Raw genomic sequence first — 26,576 nt, 5'->3', positions numbered from 1 at the left:
ATTGTCAAAATTTTGGTGTCGATCATTCGATTTCATCCTGGACACTACAGAAAATGGGCTAAAAGTGTTAAAAACCGGAATTTTCCTTTAATTTCTAGTCCAGTCTGGATAAATCTCATGTTAATAAATTGTTTTTTTTTATCACAAAATAAATGAAGTATTGTCCTTTTAAAAGAACCAGTGATGATGAGCTCCAGGTTTTTCTTTAAGCTCCAGTGGTTTTATTTTTCCTAAACTGTCTCTTCCTAAATATTCTGAGACTTTTTCAATAGAAAAGGTTCCACAGCATTATAGGTCCTACACCGTACATAAAAGTGGGACCAAATGTTTGTACTTGGTTTTTACTTTACCTCCAGGCCCACCCAGTTAAAATCTATTAGCAAACTTTACATGTTTATTTCTGTGATTTATTCATTTTTTAGAATTTATTTTCCAAAATAACCATTCTAAGAAATGTTATTAAAACTGTATGAATTAGAAGAATCATCTAAAGCAATAAAATATTCATTTATCCATTAACTTTTTCTATGTTTCTATCAGTTGTTCCAACAAATATATCTTTCCAAAACAATGTAGGCCATGGATTGCAAAACTGTTCTAAACCCAGTATGCAGCCAAAAGCCCACTAACGGTTGTTGTTTTTGTTGTTGTTGTTGTTTACAGGGTGTGACTTTGACGGAGCTGAAAGAAGCAGAGAAAATTCCTCCTCCTCCTCCTAAAAGCGTCCAGTCAGTGAGCCCCATCATCACTGTTACTCCCACTGAACGGGGTAAATAATAACTGGAAAGCTCTCAGCTGTACTGCTGCTGCTGTGAAATAGTTTTTCCATTGAAGGTTACAGCTATGCCTACATTTATACTGCCTGCCTGTATTTAGGATGGTTTTTTTTTTATAACAGCCTATGCTGATTTATAATCAGAACTAACATTATAGACCAGGTTTGTGCCTAAAAACAAGGAATTTGACTGTTTTCTCCCTTTCTTCTTTTCAGTTTTATCTCTAATTTAATCGTACTTTTTGAACCATCAGTGGCTATGAATATTCAGATTAACAATATACTTATTGTTGATAATCATTTGGATAAAGTTGATTGAAATAAGTTGAAATGCACTGATCAGAAGAATCCTCTAATGGGTTTTGTAAACTATTTCGCTGCTGATAAGTTTAGCCTTTTCCCATTTACTAAAAGCATTATTTTAGAGCCTCCTAACTTTATACATATTAATGGTTAGAGAGTATGGAGTGTCCATAACTTCCCATTCAATTCAGAAATACTTTATTAAACCCAAAGGTAAGTTAAATAGATTAAATTTCCTACCCTGCTGAAGCCTAGCGTGCTAATAATTTAAGGACCTGCGTCCATTTTAAGGAGACATTTAGAATGCGTTTTCTACCACACATAGTTTATTTATTCATAATTAGATCTGATTCATGATAATACAGGCACCTGAAAATCCCTCTTTGTACCTCAGGAGTGCATTACAGTAGGTTAATATAATCGCTTGTTGTATTATGAAACAATTTTATAAAATGTTTTAATTAGAGTTGATAGCAAAAAAATCATTATTAAGAACTTAAAGTTGTAACATCTTTCTTAGATAAATGTTTAAGCACACTTTTATTGGTTTTCAGTCTTACTGCTTGTTGTTTCCTGCAAAGTTGCCTATTTCTGTTTCCTATAAGGACCCATCTACTGAATGAATGCTAGCTGCAGGTGGAGCTCGCTTAAGCATACTTATTTAAAAGGGCGGTTTTCTCACCTACTGAGGGCTGCTGCCTCTGCGGGCTGCTTGGCGTACCTCGAGGTGGCCTGCCTCTTCTTATTTGCATTTTACAGATCATGTTTTTATTTTTGCCATCATGATTTCATCACCCTCAAACATCTCCACCCTTGTTCTTGTGACTTTGATGTGCAGGGGAACTGATATGTGATGGAAACTAATGTCCAGTTCTTCGTTTTTTAGGGTTTTCCTTGGTTTAGGTTGTTTGGAACCGTACTTGATAATTAAAGGTGGAAAACAAACTGCTAAAACCTAAGAAGAGCCTTTCAGAAAAAGGGAATATATGTTAAGGCTACTTAAAAAGATAAGAAAAGGTGTGGCTCAAAAAAGGATCCTTAACATTGTAGTTACATGAGATGGAGGTTAACCAACCACTTCCTTTACCACACACTCTTAAATCTTCACACTCATTCTGACCATTTCTCATCTAAGTTCTGTTTTTAAAAAGCAGCGGCTCTGAGGCGTTAAGTCATATTGCATCAAACCAAAAGTTTCTGGACCGTTTCGTAATCATTTTGTCCATCTCATCTTTGTTTCAGAAAATGATGCAGTGAAGCAGCTGGAGTCGGAGGGCGACAAGCGTTTGGCTCCGAAGAGGAGAGGGAGGAGGGAGAGACGCTCCACTGGCATCGTTCAGCCGGGCTCAGAGGTAAAACGCTCGATGGACAGCAGCTGGTTTTCACTCAATAGATCAAAGGGTGCGATGAAAGGAAAAGACAGCATGATCAACCATTTCCTGTTTAACATCTTCTTTCTGAACGTGTGAAGTGAATTGTTAAACAGAAACAGGAACTTCTCACAGAGGAAGTTACACGATTATTTTTGCACAAGTGTCGTCAGTTATTCTATTAAAAGGAGATTCAGGAGGGCTCATACAATACCCTGTAAACAAATACAGTTTTACAGACGCCAATAATGACTGTCCTGTGGACAGGTTGTCTTCTCTGAGCTGTGCAGCTCCTGCAGAGCTACTATGGGTTAGCTATTATGTAACCTAGCATTGTTTTAAACTTCTCCCAGATGTCCTCCCTGATCTCTTTGCTGTGCACCTTGGGTCTCAATTATGCTTTTTCTCCTTTAATTGTCTTTGAATTACACAAAGGAGGTTTCTGTTCATTAAGGAGCTAATGATGATTTGGTACTTTACCTTCTGGCCTTTCAGTATCTCTTATACCTGATGTACCTCCATGTGTTTGTACGATGCTTCAGTCTGTAGATTGCAGGAATGTGATGGAAAAATGTCTAGCACTTACATGTTTAAGTTTTAGTGTTAAGTTTAATACCTGAATGTGTTTTTCAGAATGATGATGGTGAATCTCAGCCAGAAGACACATACAGCAATGAGTGAGTTTGATGTTTGAATCTGATCAGCAGATTTTAATATGACATGAATTAGTTTACATAAAATGTTATTGGATTTGTTAATTGGGACAAAAGGTTTTTGCTTGTCTGTTTTGTCAAGCTCTTACTGTGCAGATAGTTCTGTAGAGCAGGCATCCTCAACCTCGGTCCTTGAGGCTCTCTGTCCTGCAGGTTTTAGAGGTTTCCTTGCTCCAGCACAGCTGATTTTAATTGAAAGCTGATTAACAGGCTTTTGGTCTACTGCAATCATTATAATCAGCTATGCTAAAGCAGGGAAACCTCTAAAACCTGCCGGACGACGGCCCTCGAGGACCGAGGTTAGGGATGCCTGCTGTAGAGGAGGGTACTTTTAGTAATCTTACATATATTTATTTCAAAATAGTCTGATTCAGATGGGGTGAGGGTCTTAAAAATACATAAAAGTTTACAAGCTCGGCTCGGAAAAAGAAGAACAGAATGGGAGCATGTTTAAGGCGACCAGAAGTGGAGCTATGGGGGACTCCACAATGAGATTATGATGAGCAAACCAGTCAAACTCAGTCTGCTTACAGACGCAATAAGGAGGGATTTAACAATCTGTAAGGTAAGGGATGCATTTTAGGTGCAAATTAAGTGAATAGCGTCGGAGCGAGAGGCGAATTTCAAGCAACCAATGGGAGACGGTTATTGCAAAACATTTGAGTTGTTGCCGTTAGTTGTGAATGCTCCTTTAAGGTGATGGACTGGTATTTTAGAGTGGGATATAATCCATTATAGTGCAGATCCATTAATCCTTGCACAATCCTCCAGTGGTTCACAGAACTGAAAAAATAGCCATCCTAGAACCAGGAAAAAAATAAATACGGTCTTTAGAAAACCTGAAAATAAATTGGGAAAGTTTGACCAGATGCAATATATTTTAGGAAAAATTTTGTTTGACTAATGACTAGGGCTGAGTATGTTGTTATTGTAGAGGAAGGTTTAATATTTCTTGTTAATGAGTATATTTTTGTTTTCCGCAGTGGGAGAGATTCGTCAGACTACAGAACGGTACGTGAAACTCTTTTGAGAAACAGTCCTGAGGGTCTAGAGTGAACATATCTGACTGTCAAATTTCTGAGTTATTAAAGTATCTCAAAGTATTTCTGCTTGTTGTGCCTCTTCCTGTGATAATTTCTTTTAAAGTCATATTTCTGTGTTTCCTCTCAGCTGTACATCAAGGTACTGCAGGAGAACATGTCTCTGAAAGACAAGCTACAAGAGATGGAGCTGCAGCTGAGCCAAAACAAAGAGGAGCTGGAGAGACTGCGACAGGTTTGCTGCTTCCATCTGTTTTTGTGTCGTTATATATCAGCATATTTAATTCAGAAACCTTTAGGTTTTTAATGAGCTGCTATGAAAAATGCACTTTATTTAGTGAACAGGAACGTTCTCTTTGTTTCAGAGTCAGGAGGGCGGAACTGACAGACCAGCACTGCTTGAGCTAGAGAGATTTGTAAGTCTACTTCAGAGGTTTATTTTAAACACCTAAAGCAAAGCTAAGCTTCCATATCCTGTCCTTTAGCCTTTAAGCTGCAGAAGCTTCTGTCTTTGCTTGCACACTCTGCTTTGTAAGGTGTGATAAAATACCGATGTAGTGCAGAGAATGCGTGTACATTAACAGCTCTGCAGTTTGAGTGGTGCATGAAGCCCACGGGTTTAACTGGTCGTTGCCTCAACTTGCATTTTCACTGCAGAAGCTGGAACATTTTGCTGCAGCAGGTAGCCTCAGTTTGTTTCCTGATCTTTTCTATATTTGATTCACAGGAAAAGCTTGCCCTCCAGAGGAAAGCGGTGGAACTGGAGGATGAGCTGAAGGTACAAGTATGCAGATATTATAGCTTGGAGGTGAACATTGATAACAGATGTGTTCATGTCATGCTGCTCAGTAAACTTAAACAGCTCAGTTGCTGGAAGTCAGGATGCATTTAAATGATTTTGCTTTAAATAACTAAAATCTACAGTTTTGAGGTTAAACGTTCTCCCCCCTTTGGTTGGAGGTTAACATTTAGGTCATAGAAAAGTTAAACTTTAGGCTTTCGTTTAAAAAAAAAAAAAACAGGTATAATGTGGATTTTCCTTGTTTCTATAGAAAGTCAAAATTATTCAAACAGGCTTCAATATAGGCATACAGGTCTCCTTCGTCTAGATACGTCACTTAATAACCTGCTGAGAAAGACTTTCTTTTTGTTGAATCAGTGAGGTTTTGGCATAATTCTGCCCATAGTTTATAGAAAAAACAAACATTTCCTGGTTGGTACCCGGCTTTAAAGCTTAATCCATGCCTCTCATGTATATATATATAGTAAAGCTACTTTATATAGAATACAAAACAACCAACACTAATCCAAAGATTATTGGGCCTTATAACCAATTTCCAAAAACAATTGTTTTAGTTTTGCATACTTTTTAATGTTTTATATACTAACTTTTTAATGAGGCGAATCAATCGAGAACCAGTTTAAAACAAATTTAGACCATTTCAAACGAGAAAATGTTTTACACCTTTAAACTAAACAAGACTGAGGTCCACAGTGACTATGGTTGCATAAAAGTGTTCGAAACAACAATTTGTTCATTAGACATTTATAACTTAGAAAAGAGAGTGTCAGAGATTCAAAGTTGGTTTTGGTATATGGGCAGAGGAATAGTAATCACTATCATCTTTGTTATTCGGATTAAGGTTTAAAGTATTCATGCTCTAAACAGGAATGTCCCTCTCTGTCATTCTGAGCATCAAAAGTCTTGTACCTAAGGTGAAATAAAAACATTTACCTGAAAGAAAAGCAGAGATAACTACTCAACCTCAAATGCACTATAAAAAAATCTATATACACTCTATTTCTGGTCTACATAAATGTTAATCTAAGGAAAAAATATACATTTGCTGCTTGTATAAATAATGACCTGAATGTCCAAAACACACTTAGATTGATGGATTCATCAGCTTTACTAACTGACACTGGAACGACCAGGAGGACTGGGTGTTATACATACAGCAACAATATTTAGCAGATGGATGCACTTCAATGTTTTAATGATTCAAATATGATAAGGAAGCCTTTAAAAGGTCAGCTCAGTGTTTTGCAGTGGTGAGTCTTTGGTTGAGCAGCTGTAACCTGAAACTTTATCCACATTTTTAAAAAATATAGACCTGATTGGATTCTGTTGGATGGCTAGAGATGAGGTTGATGGCAACAAGGCCTTCAAACCTGGATTTGGAGCTCATACATGATTAACAAAACCCTGAGAGATGAAGTATAAATCAGTTTAACACTTAATAAACAATGCTAATAGAAAAAAATCTTATTTATAAAATTTCCTTTTTAGTATTTAATTCTATTTTTAAGAGCTTTGACTTTTCTATTGGATCAAACTTCCCAGTTGAATGAAAATTTTGGCGTGAATAATTTCTGGCTGAACTTGATGCTTAAAATATTAACCACAGGCCTGGATTTTGGTTGAATAATTACATGTAGGAGACACAACCAAATTGCTGTCATTCTATATTCAATAGACCCAAATGATTCTGTAGCAGCGTTTTTCCATGTGTGTGTTTAGGTTCTGGGAGACCTCAGAGCAGACAACCAGAGGCTTAAAGATGAGAACGCCGCCCTCATTCGGGTCATCAGTAAACTCTCCAGATGAACCACAATCATCATACAGACAGAAAGTATTACACAACCAATGTTTTGCCCAAACTGAGGAGTCAAACCACTATGGGAGATGCAGCGTGGAACTGCAGATGTCTGGTTCGCGGCGCGCCATTTGTTGGGCCTTGGATGTTTTTGCAGATCTACTGTTCATCAAGCCAAACTGCACCACCTGTGGACCGACGGGAAGTTCACATCCAGTTTTATATTAGCTTTTTATTGTATTTTTTTACCTGCCATGTTTTATTGTGCTTTGCTTCAGCGATCCTTTGTATAAAATCTGTATTTTGGAGACTTAAAGCCATGCAAGGCGATAGCTCACAATAAAGGGTTTGTCGCACACAAGACTTAAATGTGCCAAAAGAAGGGGGGAGGGGAGGGGAGGGGGAAAAAGTTCCAGTTTTGCACAAATTTAGGTAAAAAAAAAAAAAAGTGGGCAGTATTGTTTCTCAGGATGAGTCTTTTTGTTTAGCATTTACTGTTTTTTAGTTGGCTGCTGTACCAGTGGACCAAAACCCTGCATGCTCACCTTTCCCTGCTCATCTCAACGTTCATTTCATGCGTTAATATTGCAGCCGCCTGTGGGGGTGCATTGATGTAAAGGCAGTACCTGAAATACTGCTGCGTTACAGACTGAGTGTTTGGGTGCTAACGGAGAGGTGACGATCAGGTTTAGAAACTTTGAATAATGTTACAGCACAGATCCCTTTCTGGAGGTTGAGGAGAATCTGATCTCTGTACTGTTTGTTTTTGTTTGCCATAATGACTGGACTCTTCTTTGTATTCACCCTGTGACGGACAGCTGTAGTTTAACAGACAGGCCAGATGGGTCATCCTTTGAATGTTTACCTACCTGTGAGACAGAAATGCATGTCAAGTTGTATTTTGAAGCTGTGCCTTTGGATATACATTTGTAAGTAATATTTCTATTTTGATTTGGCATTGTACAAGGTCGAGTATAAAATACGTGGGTATAAACAACTTAGGCTCTGTCGCTTCTTTTTGACTTGTAACAGAAAATATTACAGCAAATCCTTTACTGCAAACTAATGTTGGTATTGATGTTTATTACTAACAAAATCCAGAAAATGGTGTTGATGTGTTTCCATTATCAAACAAACTGAAAAGGTGGAATTGATCCATGTGCCTAAAACTTGTTTTCCTTGAGTTTTTCTTATTTAAAGCTTTGAGTAACAACAGGACACAGCCTCTAAAGGTGTATTTCCTAGAGAGACGCATGTATGTTCGTTTTCCAGTACGTGTCACACATCTGCATGTTCTGAGGATATTTTCAGCTGTAATGTTTCCAAATCTCTGACAATTCAATTGAATTATCCTCAGAATTACAACTTTAAGCCTATTTTGTTTAAAGTGACAGAGTCCTGGCTTTCTAATATCCCAGATTTTGTACAGAAAATCAGACCTCTACAACAGGCATCCTCAACCTCGGTCCTTGAGGCCTGCTGTCCTGCAGCTTTTAAAGGTTTCCTTGCTCCAGCACAGCTGATTTTAATTGAAAGCTGATTAACAGGCTTTTGGTCTACTGCAGTCATAATCAGCTGTACTAAAGCAGGGAAACTTCTAAAACCTGCAGGACAGTGGCCCTCGAGGACCGAGGTTGGGAATGCCTGCTCTACAGGTTTGATGGGCAGATGTGATTGTTTATCTCAAGTCTAATTTTGATTTTGCTTACCCGTTGTGAAGCAACATAATGCTTTATAAAAAGGAATACATTCAAGAACCATTTTATCTTAATTTAAAAGCACTTTGTATCGAAGATTTCCTGATGCAGTGTTTTATAATATTGCTTCAGGACTTTTGGACAAGAAGCAGGCCCTCAGCATTACAACTTCCCCCCTGTACTTTACAGTATCATTTAATTCAATTCACACAAACCATATCTGAAGTTTTTTCTGACTAAAAGCTTAAGTTCCACTTTAAATTCCATGTGATACTATGTGGTCCAGAAAAGTATGAAATTTGTTTTCACTATTTTATAGGTCTGGGTTATAATGAAAATGAAAAAAGAATTACAGCCTTACTCTTTCATTTTAGTCTCTCCACTACTTCCTTGTGTTTCAACCATTTTATTTTTTGTTTCATCTCAACCCCCGATGCTTGGGAAATACTTTTCATAATTAGTGGCAATCGTTAGTAGTCTGAAAAAGTAAAGGAATAGGATCTTAGTTTAACTAAGTCTGCTTATGTTTGTAGGACATGGTGGACAGTAGTAGTTTATAATAAATGAGCTGGTAAGTTACAATCAGAGTTTCTTACAAAAAACAGAATGCTTAAGATCAACTTTAAGAAAACCAATTAACTTCTCCAGGGGTTTGGTTACTGAAATAATCACACCAATGATCAGCTCCGCAAAACAAATTTTAAAGCTTGATGCCAACTAGATGAAAATCTTAGAAGTACTGAAAGTCTAATGCTGTAACATTACTTCACTCCAAGACACATCAGAGGCCAAGTTGAGCAAAATCTTTAATGACCGATAAGAGCAACCACAAATGATATAATATACAACCCCACCAGCATGCCAGTGTTTTCATAGAAACTGTACAATGTGAGGGAATGTATGGTGCAGGAATACATAGCGATGAGAAGAAAGGGTTTTTACATCCAGATGTTCTGGTACAGTACGACTTGATTTCATTTCTTCCAACATTATTGGTTAGTTTAGTGTCACCTGATCTGGTGGGTGGGTGGGTCGCTCATTTAGAAAAAAGGCTCAAGGCCCCGTCAGTCAACAGGCTTAGACCAGACACCGCCAAGGTCTCCAGTGGCGGCGGCAGCAGCAGGCGGTGGCTGGCTCAGCCTCCTCTATACCTCCTCTTAACAATCTGCATGGGCGATGTAGTGTGAATGGTGAACAATAAGGCTATAGGGAACAACGGTTAAAAAATAAACATTTCTAATGTTGGTTTTCCTCCACACGACTGTAGATTGGTACTAAGGCCTCGTAGCTGGGTGGAGCAAGAGAACCCATACTGGATTATTGTTTTGCCATTTTATCCCCCCCCCCCACGGTTCGTGGGAACATTCACCCACTTATTTAGATTGGTGGGGGGGAGCTTTGTGCAGAGCTGCAAATCAGAAACCTGTTTAACTACAGCAGGGCTACAGATGGAAGTGAAACAGAACAGCTGATGGCAGATTGCTGCTCGTACACTGAAGACACGTTGATAAGTTTAGACATAAGGCAGCTACTTTTATACTTCACACTTCTTTTGTCGACTTTGGCCCCAACCTCCTGGGTACAGGAGGGGGAGGGGTAAGAATACATTTAGTGAAGGCGCTACAGAGCAGCTCCCATCGAACTGTTGGTACAAGGCAGGTATTGGTTCTTGTATCAAAAGACACCAAACAAAGGAATGCTACTGCCAAGGAGGGCAGGGTGGGGGTGGATGAGGTGGGGTTAGCTATGAACACAACAGCTGATTAACATGTGAATACAGTCACATTACACAACCATTGATACAAGTAGATATATTAAAAAAAAAAAGGCAAACGAAAGTTGATTGTACAGTTGCTTGTCCACATGTACTTCATACTGAAAGAGGAAGACACCATTCTGGGGGTGGGGTGAAGGCAGGGGGAGGGGTTAATCTCTTCAAGCAGCTGAAACCAGGAGGACCAGAGCTGGGTGTGAGGGGAGGAGCTTGGTGCTACAGAGTCGTGTGCAACCAATGAGACGTCGTGCGGGGATTGGTGAAAATGGACGGAGGAAAGACGGCAGGGTTCAGTCAGGCCAGAACCAAGGCATGAGAGCATGAAATGCAAAGTAAAAACAAAGGCAGAAATGGTGGACATGGGGTGAGGATGGAGGAGAGGAAGAGAGTGGGAGTGAGGGGGGTGCGCTGGAGGGATCACAGCCCCCTACCCATCCCACTCTCCCCTTAACATAAAGGCCCCTTTTCAATCGTTCCAGTCTTTCTTGATGTTGAGGTTCCACTCCCAGGACAGGTGGTCGTGCTTGTCATCGTCGGTAAACTTAGATTTGATGACGTAGTTCCCACGGGCCAGCATGCCTTTAGGAGCCTCCTCGATCGTGGTCAGGAAGTCGTATTCAGTGGGGCGGGGCCCGTAGCTGCCCACCATGTAGTCCGATTTATCAACTGTACAGGGGAGAAAATAAAGATGCTTTAAACAGGCTCCCTTCACAGATTTTAGATTAATTTCTGTTACAGCATGTGAGACAAACAGAAGGAATCAGCTCTTGGTATTACATCATACAGGTTTTGTTTTTGTTTTTTGTTTTTCTTAAATCAAACCCGTGTCAGAAGATAATCACCTCCAAAAGCATAAAGAAGTCTGATTTTCTAAGGATAACAGTTTTGGTTTCATTTGGTCATAGTAGGTCCCAATATGGAAAAATAGAATGAAAGACAAAAGAAATTGTCCAATTTTTAGGCATCAAATCCTAAATCTTTGATACAATGAGGGGGAGGCAGCAATGGATTTTAAAGAAACTAACACTAAATATTAACATTTTTGGCATTTTGATTTAACATCTAGCTGTTAAAACCATTTTTAGTTTTACCAACAGGGTCAGTCGCTGCTGAGCTTCAGAGACAGCACTGTGGTGGACAAGTGGACTATCACTTTCCAAAAAAAAAAAAACACCAGGAGAGGACGCTGACTCACTTTTCATTCCTTTCCTGAACGTCTGCTGCACGTACTTCAGTCCTGAAACAATCTCCTTGTTCACCTGAGGACACAAACACAGATATTGGCAGACAGAAGGTGGAATATCTACACCATTACATGCATATTTTAATCATGTTTTCAGTGATATTCACTGAAGCTATGTGAATGGTTGAATAAGTTATAAAATGATTGGTCGTCTTTTTAACAAAGCTAATCTACTCTATTACCCAGCGGCTAAAATGAGTTGCAGGGGATCAATCATTTTTTAGGACATTTTCTTTTTCACTGGATCCAATTTGTGAACATTTCTCCACAAAGCTCTACTCTCTGGGATGTCACCATGGTAACAAGCTTAGAAAATCTGACAAAGCCTGTGTTTCAGGTATTACTCTGCTATGGCTAACTGTATTCAGCCTCTTTAAAAGGCTCTTAGTTTCTTACCTTAAAGCTGATTTTTATTTTGTATTCTACTCCCTCCTTTAGCACGAAGGCCTGCTTCTTGAAAGCTTCAAGGTCTCCTGTAGGACAAGTTGAAGAAGAATTAGACGCCAGGACAAAAAAATCATCACAACGCCTTAAACAATCATGAATCTTTCTCAAAATCCACAAACAAAACAAAAAAAACCTTTAATACTACAAGAATTTTAATAATTTGTATAAATAAATAAAACGGATACAACTTTAATTGTAATTTCCAACTTTATGGCACCAATATGGGTCCTTCATATACACCTATATTTCATACACACACATTTATGCATCTCTACCCTTGTAGATTAGCTTCCATTCATCTCTACAGCCCAACCATTACGGGTTCATACCCAACCCTGACCTAAACTCAGTTTAACCTTGTTCCTAAACCCAACTCTTAATTTTAAAACATCAATTGTAACCATGGAGACCAGGCATTGCGTATGAAATGCACAGACCACTCTGCTGTAGATTCATAAAGGCTAGAAGCCTTTGTTCTGTACAGCCAACTTTAGATGCACAAATTCACATTCAATGAGAAATGTGTCCACCTGCTGGCCACAGTGGGTATCTCTGTTCTAGACTGTCTTTATCTTGTCAGTTTGCTCCATTTTCTCCAGAACAGAGAAAAACAATCCTAAAAAGACTGAAGAGAGCATAAGACATTCTTTAAAAGTAGAAATTAACTAAATCTCCACACGTATGATTAACATTAGTCCTATTTAAAATTTAAACATCACCATAGAATAAAACCTATAGGGCAGGCATCCCCAAAGTCGGTCCTCAAAGGCCGCTGTCCAGCAGGATTTAGAGGTTTCCTTGCTCCAGCACAGCTGATTTTAATTGAAAAATGATCAACTGCAATCATTATAATCAGCTGTGCTAAAGCAGGGAAACCTCTAAAACCTGCAGGACAGTGGCCCTCAGGGACCGACTTTGGGGATGCCTGCTATAGGGGATTTAAGTTAAACAACCAGTGATGCACACTTAATCCAACAACTTTTGGATAGATTAATCCACTGAGCCTTATTTTAAGTTTCTATGGTAGTTTTTCACTCTTTAAAAAGTGCAATGAAGAGTGAAATGGACCACAAGAGAGAAAAAGTGCTTTAAATATTTGGATAAAGATGGCACATTTGAATGTTCCTGCAAATGAAGGAGTGTGAAAAATCCCCCCATTTATGCAAAGCATCAGTTGCTGCTTTGCATAAATAGGAAAGTTTTCAAGTTTTACCCGAGTTTATCAAACTAAAAAAAACAAACAAACAAAAAAAAGACCTGTATTCACAAAGATTTTAACTTTGAACTGAAGCCAGATTGTGTTGCCATCTTTCCTCCATAGAAATCAGATTTTTTTCTGGCCAAAACAAGCTGCTGCCTGAACTGAATATGGTGTGTTTTTTTTACTTTGATCCCACCTGCTCTGAAGCAGATGAGAACAACTACTCAGTTTTTGGCCTGGTTGACCCTTGTTTCCCGCCCACAGAACCATTCTGGCCCGATCGAGCCATCAGCTGCCTCTTTAAAGGAGATGTACTCATATAGCTGCTGTAAATTATCAAATTAAACCCTACAGATCTTCCTCTGTTTTGCATTGAATTAAGTCTCTCAGAGAGCTGCCTTTTGGATGATTGGATAACAGAACTACTGGAGAAATAAAGTTGACAAAACCAAACTGGACAGAGGGGCTCATAGTGAGTGTGTAAAATACAGCAAATACTTATTCACCTCATGTACATATTTCCTCTATACGTATAGCATATTTATTGTGTTTTATAATGGCTAGAGTAGGTTTCCCTTTGACTTTTTTATATTTCCAAATGATTTGAGCATTTTACATTCTGTAGAAAACATTTAAACTCTTCTGTATTACACAGTTTTTACATGTTTTTGCTTTACATGTTTGGTTATTTACCAATCTATCCTTAACAAGCACCTTTAATCCATCCTGCTGCTGAAAACATTTTATTTCCCCCTATGGGAATGATTAAGTTAATCTCATTTCTATAATAGTTGCATGATTAAACGTATTCATCTATTCCACTGTTTAGGTAGAAGATCATCTCTCTTCCCTCCATCTTCTCTGCTTTAGACACTCACTATTCCTAACATTTTTTTTCTCTTTGCTTTAGAAGAAAGAGTGCTTTGCTTAAAAATTTTAACCAACCAAAAGAAAGTAAATTTTTTAATTCCAAGCACTTTGAAGATTTTTTCTTAAACAACATTAATAAGAGGCATTTTCTTCTCAGGATTCTTGGTTGTGCTGGGCCATTACAGACCTAGTGCGTTTAAAATTTCTTTCACAGATTTTTCAGACTATGAGGGGAAACCTGGAGGATCTTAATCACAGGCAGATCTTGGCTTTACTAGTTTTACATCTGCTAACTGGAGAACTTTCAGGTATGCTATACTTTAAAAAAATAATAAAGTACAGCTAAGGGTTAGTTACTGTGTCATTACAACCTATAATGAAACCCTCCAGATCGCTGCAAGAAGGTCCGTATCTTCAGAAATACTCAAAAGGGAAACTCTGCCTTTAAACTACGGAAGCAAACTTAGGTTTTATTTTTAGGATTTTGTAGAACGCCTCCCTAGTGTCTAATGCCCTAAACACCTTCCTCATTAAAACTTTTGCAGACAGAAATGAGTAAATATGGCCTAAACTTTGTTACTTTACTTAAAACACAGAAAGCCACCATCTACAGAAAGAAATGCACATGCAAACAGTATTTTCCATGCATCCTGGACTGAGGGAGTCTAAAATTAACCTCCAGTCCCATGTGTGGTGAACTCCATGTTCAGCATCTCTGCCCCATAGTTGTTAGACTACTGAGTTAAACCCAGTATACAGCTCATCCATCTCCCATTACTTCATTGTGTTCTCTTCAAATCTACAAGAGTCTGCTTTAACTCACTAAGCTAGTGTGACTCACCCTCAACAGATTCTTCGAAAAGGAGCCGGAGATTGTATCCATTAATGAGTTAAACTAACATTTGGAGGACAAATCCTTCTTTAAGACATAAACATTGGTAATAGAGGAGGTAGATTCACCTATTCATACGTCAGTTTCAGTATATCAAATATTTGTGTATCTCACTCCTCACAATGGGGAAATAAAGTGCATCTTTTGTGGCATCCCTGGGTAATTTCCCACCTTGCAAACAATCCATATGAGGATCTACTCCAACAATCAGAACTGCTTTTACTCATAAATGGACCTAAGATGTAGTGGAAATATTAATAAAAATCTGAAAAGAATCAGCATAGTTTCATTATATTACCAGACCAGGCAGTCATAATTAGATGAGAAGTTTGGAAAAAAAAAGCTGCAGTGATGCAAAGAACAGCAGACACTGCACAGAATGTTCTGGTCTTCATGTTGTGGCCAGCTGGAGACTTTCCACTGGGAATAACTTCAACAGTGTAAAAGAAGTTTATGAGTACTTTGAAGTTGGACTCAGAATGAGGAGATGTGATGAAGTATTGGTCTCTTAATGTCAACATTACACAATAGATTAATTTAAGAAGTTTGGCTGCATTTGGACCTCTTTTTTTGCATAAGCATCTTTAGCAAGGTAAAACAACAAATAAATAAATAAAAAGACCGTTAAGCAACATCAGGATTCGGGAAGTACTTTGTAATTTAGTTAGAAGAAAGAAGAAAAGAACAGACTCACCTTGCAGGTCTAGCACCAGAGGGTTTGGTGCAGTTTCACAGACGAGGGCCATCCGGGTCACCTGAACATTGGGAGCATTTGGATCTAAATGAAATTGAAAAAAAAAAAAAGTTAAATTATCTGGAGATCAATACACTGAGAAAAATGGAACCAGAATTTCCCTGAAGGAGTAATCCTAAGAGATAAATAAAGTCGAGTCTAAATCTAAAAAAGAAAAGCACTTTCCAGATATGGGGTACCAACACGACTCTGCTCTTCTGGCCCAGTTGTAGTGACGCAGGATGCAGGAATTTGTCCTGCAACCAGAGGGTCACTGGTTCAAACTAGAGCTCCTCCTGCCTCAATTGTTGAGTCATTGGGCAAGACACTTCACCTAGCAGCCTCTCTTCTATCCGTGTGCCCAAGGACAGCTGTGGCTACAATGCTTACCACCAACAGTGCGTGAATAGCTAAATGATTGAATGCATTGAAAAGCATGTCAGGGTCACGGTCAGAAGTTAAGTAAAGCCTAGCATTGTCCCATGACAGGATGCACAGTCATGAAATATTCTCGCTAAAAGATGTTCAACAATCATGTGTAGTTGTAGTATAAACAAAGAGCTCCTCAGTCACAAAGGGGTGCAGTGCTACAATCCCGGGGCACAGACTAGTCAAATTAGAGATCTGCTGTTCCTGGCTTTAAAAATGTAAAGGCTAAAACTCAAAATCACCCGCAGAGAACAACCATCCACCAGATATCTTTACCCAAAAGCTAAAGAGTCAAAGAGGCTCTTAGCTTATTTCTAGCAGCCATACGACGAGGGGTGGGTTATCTAAGCATCCTCACACCTGAGGTTAATTTTGGAGCAATCAGTGACTAGCAGGCATGTTAAGCCTCGACATGCAGAGAGAACATGTAAACTCCACACTAAAACACCTCAGGCGCCAACTCAAACCTAGAACCATGATGTTCTAAGGCAACAGTGCTAAATGTGTGTCCATGCCGCCCTTGGAGAGTCATAGGACTGTGATTATGTGTAATGGAGTAAGATTGCAGAAAATAGATAGAAAACTGGGCAATTTTGAAGAGTATCAACAAAGTGGGGGTGAACACACCTGGGAATTAACCAATAGTTCTTTGTATAATAGTTCAAAGACTTCACAGACCGATGCAATTTAAATCCTCTAGTCAATTTTTACTAAAACTGATGCGTCCTTAAACATTAGGCACACACTTCAGTACAGATAGAATCAGTCCTCCTCAACCCTGATCCTCCTAGTTCATGATTTAGATGCATCCATTCCCCACACCTGATTCAAGTTATGCCATTATCTCCTAAGAATGCTACTAAGAGCAGCAGAGGCCTATTAACCATCCATTCATTTAAGTCAGGAGTGTGGCTAGAGGGAAACGCATCAAACATGCTGTACGAAGGGCCCCAAGGACCAAGGCTGTAAAAAACTGGGTAACATAGTCAAAGATAAAGATTTGTTATAATCCACACCGAGGGGGCCCTTGCATTAGTGGTAGTACCTAAAAGTACAGAAATGCAGTGTATTAAAAATAGTCTTTAAAGAGAAGGAGGATATGTGATGTAGTGCAGTTATACTCCAAAAATTGTTGTTTATATTTCTTAGATCTTTAAAGCCATCATGAAATTCCTCGAGTATTTTTTAGCAAAGTCTTGCAGCATTGCAGGGGGTCGGTATCTTACAGCTGTTTTAATGCCAGAGCTCTGGGGAGCTGAAAGTGGGACAGCTCTGCTGTAAATGAGACATTCTGATTGTTAATTAGACTTCAGTTTTTTTTGGTTAAACAAAAACAAAAAATGAACCAAATCGTTTCGTAGTTTAGCCCATAGAATATAGGATCATAATTTTCATACCATCCTGTTGAAGATTCTACTCAAACTCTCTCCAAACCACAGTTAAGCTTAAAATATTCCTAAACATTAATTTCTCCTCACATTGGTTTAGATGAACCTTTCTTCTGAGAAGTAATGATATTTTGAGCATTATTCATATTGATAATCTGCCTGTAATAATTACTGCTGGGTCTAACAGCGACAATAAGGCCATATTTGAAGTTTGTAGAAATCAATTCCACTTTGAGGATTATACCCTGGCTACTTATCCTGTGAACTCTTGCGAGCTGAAAACCCCCCAATGCTCCTTTACTAAACAAACATTGAACTTTATAGTTGTAGGAATGTATTTTTTTGTTATTTTTTTGGCTAAAATATCAGTAAAAAAAAAAACTGTAACCCACTATATACAAATGCAACTAATTAAGGTTAACTAACAGGTGTCTCATAAAAAGATGTATATTTACTAGTTTCCAAGTACAGTGAACCCTCGCTATAACGCGGTTCACTTTTCACGGTCTCACTGCTTCACGGATTTGCATCATGCATTGTTAAACTTTATTGTCAAACATATTAATGGTGGCATGTCGGTTTCTAAGGATATTTTGGCCCAGAAGAAAAAAAAGAGCGACAACAACTACCGATAACTATGTTCTTCTCTCCAAAAAACACACCTGCACCGCAGGCTTTAGAAGAAAAAAAATGCCACAGAGCAGAATCAGGATGCAGCGGCTCCGTCAGAACAGCAGTGAAATACTGTACTGTACACGTCAGTCACTATTTGTCCTACTGTACTTTGTATTTTTTTTTTCATAATCATTTTTTATTTTCTCCCGTTCCAATCCGTCACGGCGGGGCGGTGCTGATCCCCGCAAAATTAACCATTCATTTCGTATTGATTATTAAAATTATTACTTATTTATTTATAACTATATTATTTTACAGTACAGTACAGTAGTTAACGTTTATACCGTACTTTTATTTGTTAAACAAATGCTTGGGCCTGTAAAAAGTTTTTGTTCCTTGATTTCAATGTTGTATGGAGTATTTCATTGTATAATAACTGTAAAAAAATAATAATAAAGGTTTCTACTTCACGGATTTCACCTATCGCGGGTTCTTTTTGGAAAGTAACCCCTGTGATAAACAAGGGTTCACTGTACACCAATCCTTTTTGGTGCCTGCATCTTAAAGGGACAGTGTGTATGATTTACCTCAATCTAGTGATGCGTAAAATAAGTTTTAAACAACAGACTGGCGTTTCCCCATCAAGCGTGAAAGGCATGCTAAGGGAACTACAGAGTGACATCCTCCTCTTTTTTAATATAGTGGACACATCCACCGACATCAACCAGTGTAATTCAAAGAGTAATCCTTCTTCCATACGAGTTATCTGTGGCTAAAATTTTATTAAGATAAATTCTGGCGAAAACAAGAATGCTCCAAAAAACTATGAATTCATATAAAAAATGCATTTAATTCTGTTGAGCATAAAGAGCATTTGCTCTCCCACATCTGCAGGCTCCTACGGTAAAGGACATGCTGATTCTGATGCTTTTCTTGCGTCCGACTCAAATGTGCAACAGGCTTAGTTCAACCCAGTCAACCTTTAAAAATCCTGCAACCAACCAGACCTATTTCAAGGAGTAACCTGAAGGATTCATTTTTCCTTAAGATAAAGGCTCCCTGGCATTTTGGAGACAAAAATGTAGGGTACGCAGGGATTTACCACCAGACTTTTCCAAATTCTATCTAATCCCACTTTGAAATGGGGCCTGGAAGGATAGAGCCAGTTAAAACCATTTTTGTTTAAAATATATATATTAGTTAAAATGCATCAAACACATGGAAAATCTGTGAAAACACGTGAAAGAAGCGTACAGTCGCCTGCTTGTTTGATTTTGAGAGGAAAAACAGGAACTGATAACTGTTGCAATGGATCTCATCCAGTGTAGAATAACAAACAAACTAGCCATCTCTGCAGGGGGACAGACTAGATGCTAACACTGCCATGTTTTCAACATAATGTCAAAAGCTGTGCGGAGGTAGACACTCAATTTCTCCCGTTTCTCTACTTTTTGGGTTCCAAAATTGAAGATATAATGATCTATGCTTGTTTTTGCTTTGTTTTTTTGAGTATGGCTGACATCCCTGTCCTATTACGACCAATATAAGGAAGAAAGGGGGGGAAAAAAAGGCAACGACGTAGCGTCTCTCATTGGGTGATTTTAAGTCATGAGAAAGCTTATGCTGGTGAAGATTCTCATTCATCCAGGTCATACTCATTACAAATAAAGTTAAAAACAAACCACTGGACTTTGTTTTCCAAGTTTGAAGACGTTTCGCTTCCCAATCAAAAAAGCTTTCTTAATTCAAACAATTGAATTGAATTGAGAAAAGTTTGCGTATAGGAAGCAAAACGTCAAACTTGGAAAAACAAAGACCAGTGGTTTGTTTTTACCTTTTTTTTGGCATGAGAAAGCTTTCATCGTTAACTGATATTAGATTTTCACAGAACATGAATTTATTAATAAGATGCTTGATTTCTCCTAATAAAATGTATTACTTTAAATATTTCAATTAGTAATAAGTATTTAAGCAAAGAATTATTCATTTTCAAGAAAACCCATTCTTAATACAATCAGGGACACATGCTTCTTAAACAACAGAGCAGCCACTCTTTCTTTTATAGACGTAAACGTATTCTAACATTACCAGATTCAGTGATCCCAGGGCCAAGCAGGGCTTCTTTGTATTTCCGTAGACTTTCATCATCTTTATCCAGCTCCTGAATCTCTTTCACAGACTTCTGCGCTGGGGGCTTGTAGTTCACTGGCTCGGGCTCCTCGTTTTCGGCTGCGATGGCTGCTAGCTGCTCTGGGGTCACCTCATCCTCAGCCATGTCTGGAGATATAAAAACATACACATGCATCAGAGCGGCAGCAAAGCCAGCTGGGAATAAAGTATATAGAGGCAGAGATATACATCTCTGCTGATTTGATGCTTTAGTCAATACCACCCCTGTCAGGAGGATGTACAAAAAAAAAAAAACATTTTATCTTGGCTATGTAATACCCCACCTGAAATAACGTCATCAATACAGTTTATGAATTGAATTAGGTGGCTCACATGATGAAATGCCTCTCCTGCAGGATGTGATGAACGGTACTGAAGCCTTCATAATGTCTATATCACAGGAAAATAACTGAGCTACTCTGGAATGACAAACATGAGCCATCAGGGTATTTTGAAGAAAATCCCTTAGTAAGGACAGATTTTATTCATATTTTCTGAGAAATAAAATCAAGGTTTCAATTTAGAAAACCCGTGAGCATTGAGAATATTAGAACATTTCTCTTCTCATAAAGTTAAATAACTTCAATCAGGAAGGAAGGCTTCAATGTGTGGAATAACTAGTTCAGCTGCTGCCAAAACAGAGATCTGTTATGAGAGCAAATAATTGCTCCTTCTGCACTTCTCCTTGGAAGAGCTTGGGAGTTTCACTCAAATAATTTCCTTTGCAGGAACAGAGTGAGTTACAAAAGCAGGAAGAGCTCTGTTTACTCCAAGAGTCTTGACATTCACGCTACAGCCATCCCACCCGCCTTCTCCACACGGACTACTGAAGTAATGCACTGTAAATATTTAAATCCGTAGTATTCACGTAGATTCCTACATACAGTAGCTACGCTAACACAGTAAAAAGCCACCACACTGCTGTGAGGAGCATACAAGACAGTTTATATCAAAACGGTACATGTGGTTATGTGGGAAAACAATATTATGACACTTTTGGGGGTATTTTATGGTGCTGTAGAGACATTTGGGTGTTCAGGAAAGTCCTGAAATGACTCCATCCCAGTAAAGAACGGAGATGCACACACTCCTTACTGTTATTCACCAATAAAGAGCACAGAAGTACTGGAATAGTTTTAACAAAACAACACTCCACTGGCCATACATTGGATATGTTGCTTACTCAGCAGAGTTCCAAGCCTGGAAGCTGAAAGGAACCATCCTACATCTTCCTTAAGGACTTTAGCACATTTAAAGCTTGAATAACCAACCAAAAAGAATGACAGATGTTAGTGAAACAAAATGTTTGTTCTCTTTTATTCCATGTTTCTACACAGCAAAGGGAGAGGCTCATCAGTTTAAAAAACGCAGCTTTGTGGAGTTTGTATGAAAATGTGTTCTTAAGTTAAAACGAACCTCATTACTGGTACCATTTTTAGGCAGCAATAACCCACATATCCTTTGATATCATACAGTTACAAGTTACAATCTAAATGTGTTTCACAATACCTGGGAAATATCTTTTGGAATTTAAAGGACACAAGTTTGTTATGCTAAACAAACCAAAAGTAATTCCCTATTCTTTCATTTACAGTGTCAGTCCCATGTATTTACCAGTCTTTGTAAACATGTTTTAAAAGCCTTAAATGTATCTACTTTATTTACCGCAAATGAAGTATTTGGAGTTTGTTTATAAAAAAAAAAAATAAACAAATTATTTAACCCAAATCAAAGGAGCTTTATGATTTGCTGCTTCATTACAAAACTTGAGCTTGCAAGTATTGTTGATCTGACGCCAGAGGCTACGTTCACACTGCAGGCCTTGATGCTCAATTCCAATTTTTTTTATGAAATCTGATTTTTTTTTTTATGTTGCCGTTCACATTTTCAAATATATAAGACTTGTATGTGATCTGCTGTGTGAACTGCAGTCACACAACGCAACTGTCCCGCATGCGCAGTAGAGGAGGCAATGACCTCACAGGTCAGCGTGCTCCGTGTTTACGGAAGTAAACATTGAAGGTATTGCCGGAGCGCATCTAGCGATCTTTCCCACCATAAAAACACAATCAAGATGTTTAAACATAAATATTGCTCTCTGCATCATTGTCCGCCATGGTTGTTGTTTTTCTTGCTGCTTCTGTGTAACAGGACCCAGAATAGAGATCTTTTCGTATATTAATGGTGTTCAGGTCGGATGAATGTGACCTGGCCGTTCAGACAGGGGTTGCATTTGAAATAATCAGATTTGTATCGGATTCTTGACCACATAGCCAAGTGGCCTGGGTCGCATTGGAATAAAATCGGATCAGTGTTGTTCAGACAGCCATGAAAAGAACAGATTCAAGTCGCATATGGGCCTAAAAAAATAAATAAAAATAAAAGATTTGGGTCACTTCAGGCTACAGTGTGAACGTAGGCTTAGACACCTTCTGACCACAGACGTCAGGACAGTCCCCTCCAGTGAAATTATGCCATGTTCATTAAAAGCCAAAACGTACTGGGGCCCCAAAGCCTACTAGAAAACTAAATCTACATCTCTATAAAACTCTTCAGTGGAGTAAGAAGTGAGCTAACATTTCATGGAAGTCAGCTGTACTACATTTGAACTTGGTGAAACAAAGCAAACCAACACAACATGATGACTGAAAAGCTGTACTAAACAAAATGTTTTCTGCTTATACAAAGGGACAATAAAAGTTGTCTAAGTCCAAGACACGACTCTCCATATACTATGGAAGCATTCAAATGGACTGCCACCATCTTGGATTATGACCTTGGCTTCTAAATGTAATGTAGCAAATTTATAAGGAAAGAGGATTTTTATGGCATTTCTGGTTCAGGGGTAGCTTAGCTTAGAGAGGGTTTTACTGCATGCACTGGAAGGGTTATAGGACTTCAGAAAGAAAATCCTTTAAAACATCCCTAAAAGAAATGTTATAGCAATGATTTGTCATGCCAAGCAAAGTGTCAATTTCTATCCATACCTCTGCCTGGTGTCCTGTTTGACCTGCCCAAACTAGCAGTCATGAGAGGAATTTAAAGCCCAAAGAAGCAGCTAGGAAGAAGCACACTCAGTGAAAAGCTGTGTAGCTGAAAATGCCCAAGCACAAACAAAAACCGCAATATATACCATTTTTTCCCCTTATTTGTCAAACCCTTGTTGGATTTCATTTTCTACAACTAAAACATTTAACCAAGTCAAAAGATTAAATGTTTTTTGTGCTTTGTAACAAAATAGCTACATGTTCAAGCAGCCACGTGAGTATGATTTTTCTACACGTATAAAGGTGATCTGAAATTTCACTTACGGTACCGGTACTTGCATATATATTTTTATTTACATATATATATGTAAATAAAATCAAGTGAGATGCTGGCAAGGTAAAGGCCTAGAGTAAATATACAGAGTAAACCATTTTCAATTCAGTACTTTTATTTCAACAGATAAATAGCTGTTGATTGAAGACTTCTAATATTTCACTATAATTTCTCTCAAATACAGCATTACTTAACTATCCTTTTCAAATTGCATATTTATTCTACAGTCCCTGTGATCAGTAAAACAAATTACATTTTAAATAAAATATAAATAAATCTCCTAAATCGGAGTTCTTCAATAGGGGGTCCACAACCACTAGGGGGTCCACAGATGTGCACATGGGTCATAAAAGTTTTGGTGGATTAAACTTTTGTTTTTTTTATATATTCCCCTCTGCAATTTTTTCCACAAATTAAAATGTCTTTAAATACACGTTAACGGGAATTCAAAACACTGAAGTAAACAGATAAATGGAGGCAGAAGATGTATTTTCAGTCATCAACGAACACAGGAGCTCTTTCAAGCTGGGCACTGTTTCATTCACAACACCTGTCCCATCAACCAGGAATCAGAGCCAGAAATACTTTCATAATCCCAGGGAGAAATTACTTTGGTTACATTACTCCATCTGTAATAGAGTGACTATAGGACCAATTTGATATACAATATTTCATGCAATATATATAATTAGGGGGTCTCCGCTCCTTCTTGCCATCAGTTTGGGGTCCTTGGCCTGGAAAACGTTTAAGACCCCTGTCCTAAGTCATGTAAAAAAATATTATTATTAAAGAAAGCTGCTTTGTCCTATAATAGAGTCAACATGTTTCAAGGCTGCTGTAATCCTATGGGAGGGAATCAACCAGCTTTATTGGAACAACCAGACAAACCACTGAACAGGACAGGAAACTGAAAACATCTTTACACAAAGGAAATATAAAGGATACTCTGGTGGTGTGGAAAACCTTTCTATAAACCGGTCTTCTGGATTGCTGCTTTGCATATCCAGACACCCACTTCTGTCATTTTTGTTTAAAGTACAAACGGTCAAACTACATTAATAATGTTGCTTATTTATATCTTGTATTGTTTGTAAAATAATGGCTCAAACCTACCGAAAACACAATTCAAACACACGCTCAACCTCACCTCTCCTTTTGGCACCTTCTTTTTGACTATTGAGCTGATGTGACAAGTAAATGTCTCCACTGTGAGATAAATAAAGTCTATCATTCAATCTCTCAAAGAGAAATTAAATGCTGCCATTACTCATGAGCAGTTTTTCCAAGTTCAAGGAATTGGAAAGATATCCAATTAATGGAAACAAAAAGCTATGGTTTGGAAATAAAAAAAAGCAGCTCCATCGTTTTAATCAACTAAACGGGTTTAAAAACTACAGTTGGAAAGCTGCTGGGAGCCGACAGCATGATAATGACCAGTTTATAAATGTCTTAATTCTTTTTCCACTCTATAAGATGAAAGAAGTATAGTATACTTAACAAAAAGCATAAAAATAGAATATTTTTTGTTTTATTTTTTTCAGTTTGAACTCAGTCCTATGCCCTAACCACTATGTTGCCAGTCCCCCTTCTTACTTTATGTATAAAATTTAAAAAGAGCACTTTATAACAGCATTATAATTTGATTTTAGCAGAAAATGTGTAATCCCACCGTTTTAATGAAATAAAATTGTGGAACAGGACAGCTTTTTCTAAACAAAAAACAAAATAAACATGGCGTCTGCACTTAATTTGCCCGCCTTCGATTAATTTATTCACGCCCTTATGGATTGGCAATAATATTGATTTGTTACCAAGGAAAATATCAATTATTATCTTAAGTGTGTTGCTATCAAACAACTTATGAAAAGTTGCTAGATAGCGGAATACAATTGTTTGTAGTTTGACAGCTTTTAACTAAAACATAAAATCAGATCAGCTCAACACATTTATTTACCTCCTGTACAAAGCAGAGCTACATAAAGAGGATATATTTTTTTAAGTTAGTCTAACCTTTTTCAGAGATCTTCAAACAGGATTATAGGCATATTTGGTTAAAGCCAGATAAAGCATCAGTGCTTTGAAACGTCATGTTTTATTTGTAGTTTGGTATCAAATATGTACTTATGATCAAATGGAAACCATCAAACTGAACTGGTAGAGGAATTAAACCGATAAACTGCTCCTCAGAAAACCGTCTAATGTCATGAATGTAACAGCTACAAGCTAACAAACAGGGCTGCTTCTCATTTTTTTAGAAATCCGGCATGTTCTGTGCTTTTTACACAATAACACTGCAGCGACAGCACGACAAGGAGCCTCACAATAAGCGACGAGTCGTTTATTTTAACCTCACTCTCAAAATATGTATTTTACCACACATTTTACTTTACTAGGCGTCGGCTACTTTCCACAGGGTGGGACTGGGAGAAAAGGCAAGCGGCGGCTAGGAAACAATCCAACCAAGCTAAATGTACCCTGCGGCTAGCACTAGCCTGACAACTTCTCATCAGCCGTCAGAGGCCGAGAAGCTTCGAGAATAATTCCGAGTAGAGCAGGGTGGAGGGAAGATTAGGTCAAACCTTATCGGCTAGCCTCAACACTATGAGGACTTACCTTAAAGTTAAAAAAGCAGCAGTGATTTCAGGTGCCTCTGCAGATAAGTGCGTTCGTTGCTCGGAGCTCTTGTGCAAGTATGGCGGACAAGGGAAAAGGCGCCGCCCCTATTTTAGCCATGGGGTTGGTTGTGTGCGTGCGCGCTCCACCTGCCTGACGTACCGGGGCCGCGCGTCTATATTCAACACCCCTGTTAACGGGACCAATTAAAACATGAGAGAGGAAGTTGCAATGTATGTGGGGAATTTGAAACGATAGAAGAGGCTATGTATAACTGTAGGAAATATCAAACACAAAAGGAAAAAGAGCAGTATTGTATGATATATATTTTAAGGTGTATATATATATATATATATATATATATATATATATATATATATATATAT

The 26,576-nt window shown here is 38.2% G+C and overlaps 2 protein-coding genes across 3 annotated transcripts in view; one reads left to right on the top strand and one right to left on the bottom strand.

Moving 5' to 3' along the window:
- Window positions 1-7,805, top strand: part of ppp1r12c (protein phosphatase 1 regulatory subunit 12C) — a 23,917-nt gene extending 16,112 nt beyond the window's left edge. For both annotated transcript variants that reach the window (XM_015375871.1, XM_015375870.1), the window contains exons 13-20: window positions 664-769; window positions 2,321-2,430; window positions 3,082-3,125; window positions 4,145-4,172; window positions 4,332-4,436; window positions 4,567-4,617; window positions 4,929-4,979; window positions 6,723-7,805. In XM_015375871.1, coding sequence (XP_015231357.1) covers window positions 664-769; window positions 2,321-2,430; window positions 3,082-3,125; window positions 4,145-4,172; window positions 4,332-4,436; window positions 4,567-4,617; window positions 4,929-4,979; window positions 6,723-6,809 — 582 coding nt within the window. In that variant the 3' untranslated portion in view covers window positions 6,810-7,805. The remainder of the gene's footprint in view (window positions 1-663; window positions 770-2,320; window positions 2,431-3,081; window positions 3,126-4,144; window positions 4,173-4,331; window positions 4,437-4,566; window positions 4,618-4,928; window positions 4,980-6,722) is intronic.
- Window positions 7,806-9,288: 1,483 nt separating this feature from the next.
- LOC107085509 (rho GDP-dissociation inhibitor 1-like) lies at window positions 9,289-26,313 on the bottom strand. Its single transcript, XM_015375860.1, has 6 exons — window positions 26,191-26,313; window positions 20,176-20,364; window positions 15,617-15,700; window positions 11,909-11,985; window positions 11,465-11,528; window positions 9,289-10,935 (listed from the first exon to the last, which is right to left on the bottom strand). The coding sequence occupies exons 2-6, from the start codon at window positions 20,360-20,362 to the stop codon at window positions 10,736-10,738; spliced, it is 612 nt and encodes a 203-aa protein (XP_015231346.1). The 5' UTR covers window positions 20,363-20,364; window positions 26,191-26,313; the 3' UTR covers window positions 9,289-10,735.
- Between the last annotated feature and the right edge of the window lie 263 nt (window positions 26,314-26,576).

Source organism: Cyprinodon variegatus, unplaced genomic scaffold (genome assembly GCF_000732505.1).
Source record: "Cyprinodon variegatus isolate N-32 unplaced genomic scaffold, C_variegatus-1.0 Scaffold126, whole genome shotgun sequence".
Lineage (NCBI taxonomy): Eukaryota > Metazoa > Chordata > Actinopteri > Cyprinodontiformes > Cyprinodontidae > Cyprinodon > Cyprinodon variegatus.
The sequence above is the reverse complement of the archived record's forward strand: the minus strand, read 5'-3'. Positions and strand labels throughout refer to the sequence as shown.

What these genes read in the sequence shown, in the direction of transcription:
- LOC107085509 (XM_015375860.1), bottom strand. Translation starts at nt 20,362, where the DNA reads ATGGCTGAGGATGAGGTGACCCCAGAGCAGCTAGCAGCCATCGCAGCC. An exon ending in CCCTGGGATCACTGAATCTG is followed by an intron (nt 15,701 to 20,175) that starts GTAATGTTAGAA and finishes AATTTCATTTAG; the next exon opens with ATCCAAATGCTCCCAATGTT. An exon ending in TCTGGTGCTAGACCTGCAAG is followed by an intron (nt 11,986 to 15,616) that starts GTGAGTCTGTTC and finishes CTTGTCCTACAG; the next exon opens with GAGACCTTGAAGCTTTCAAG.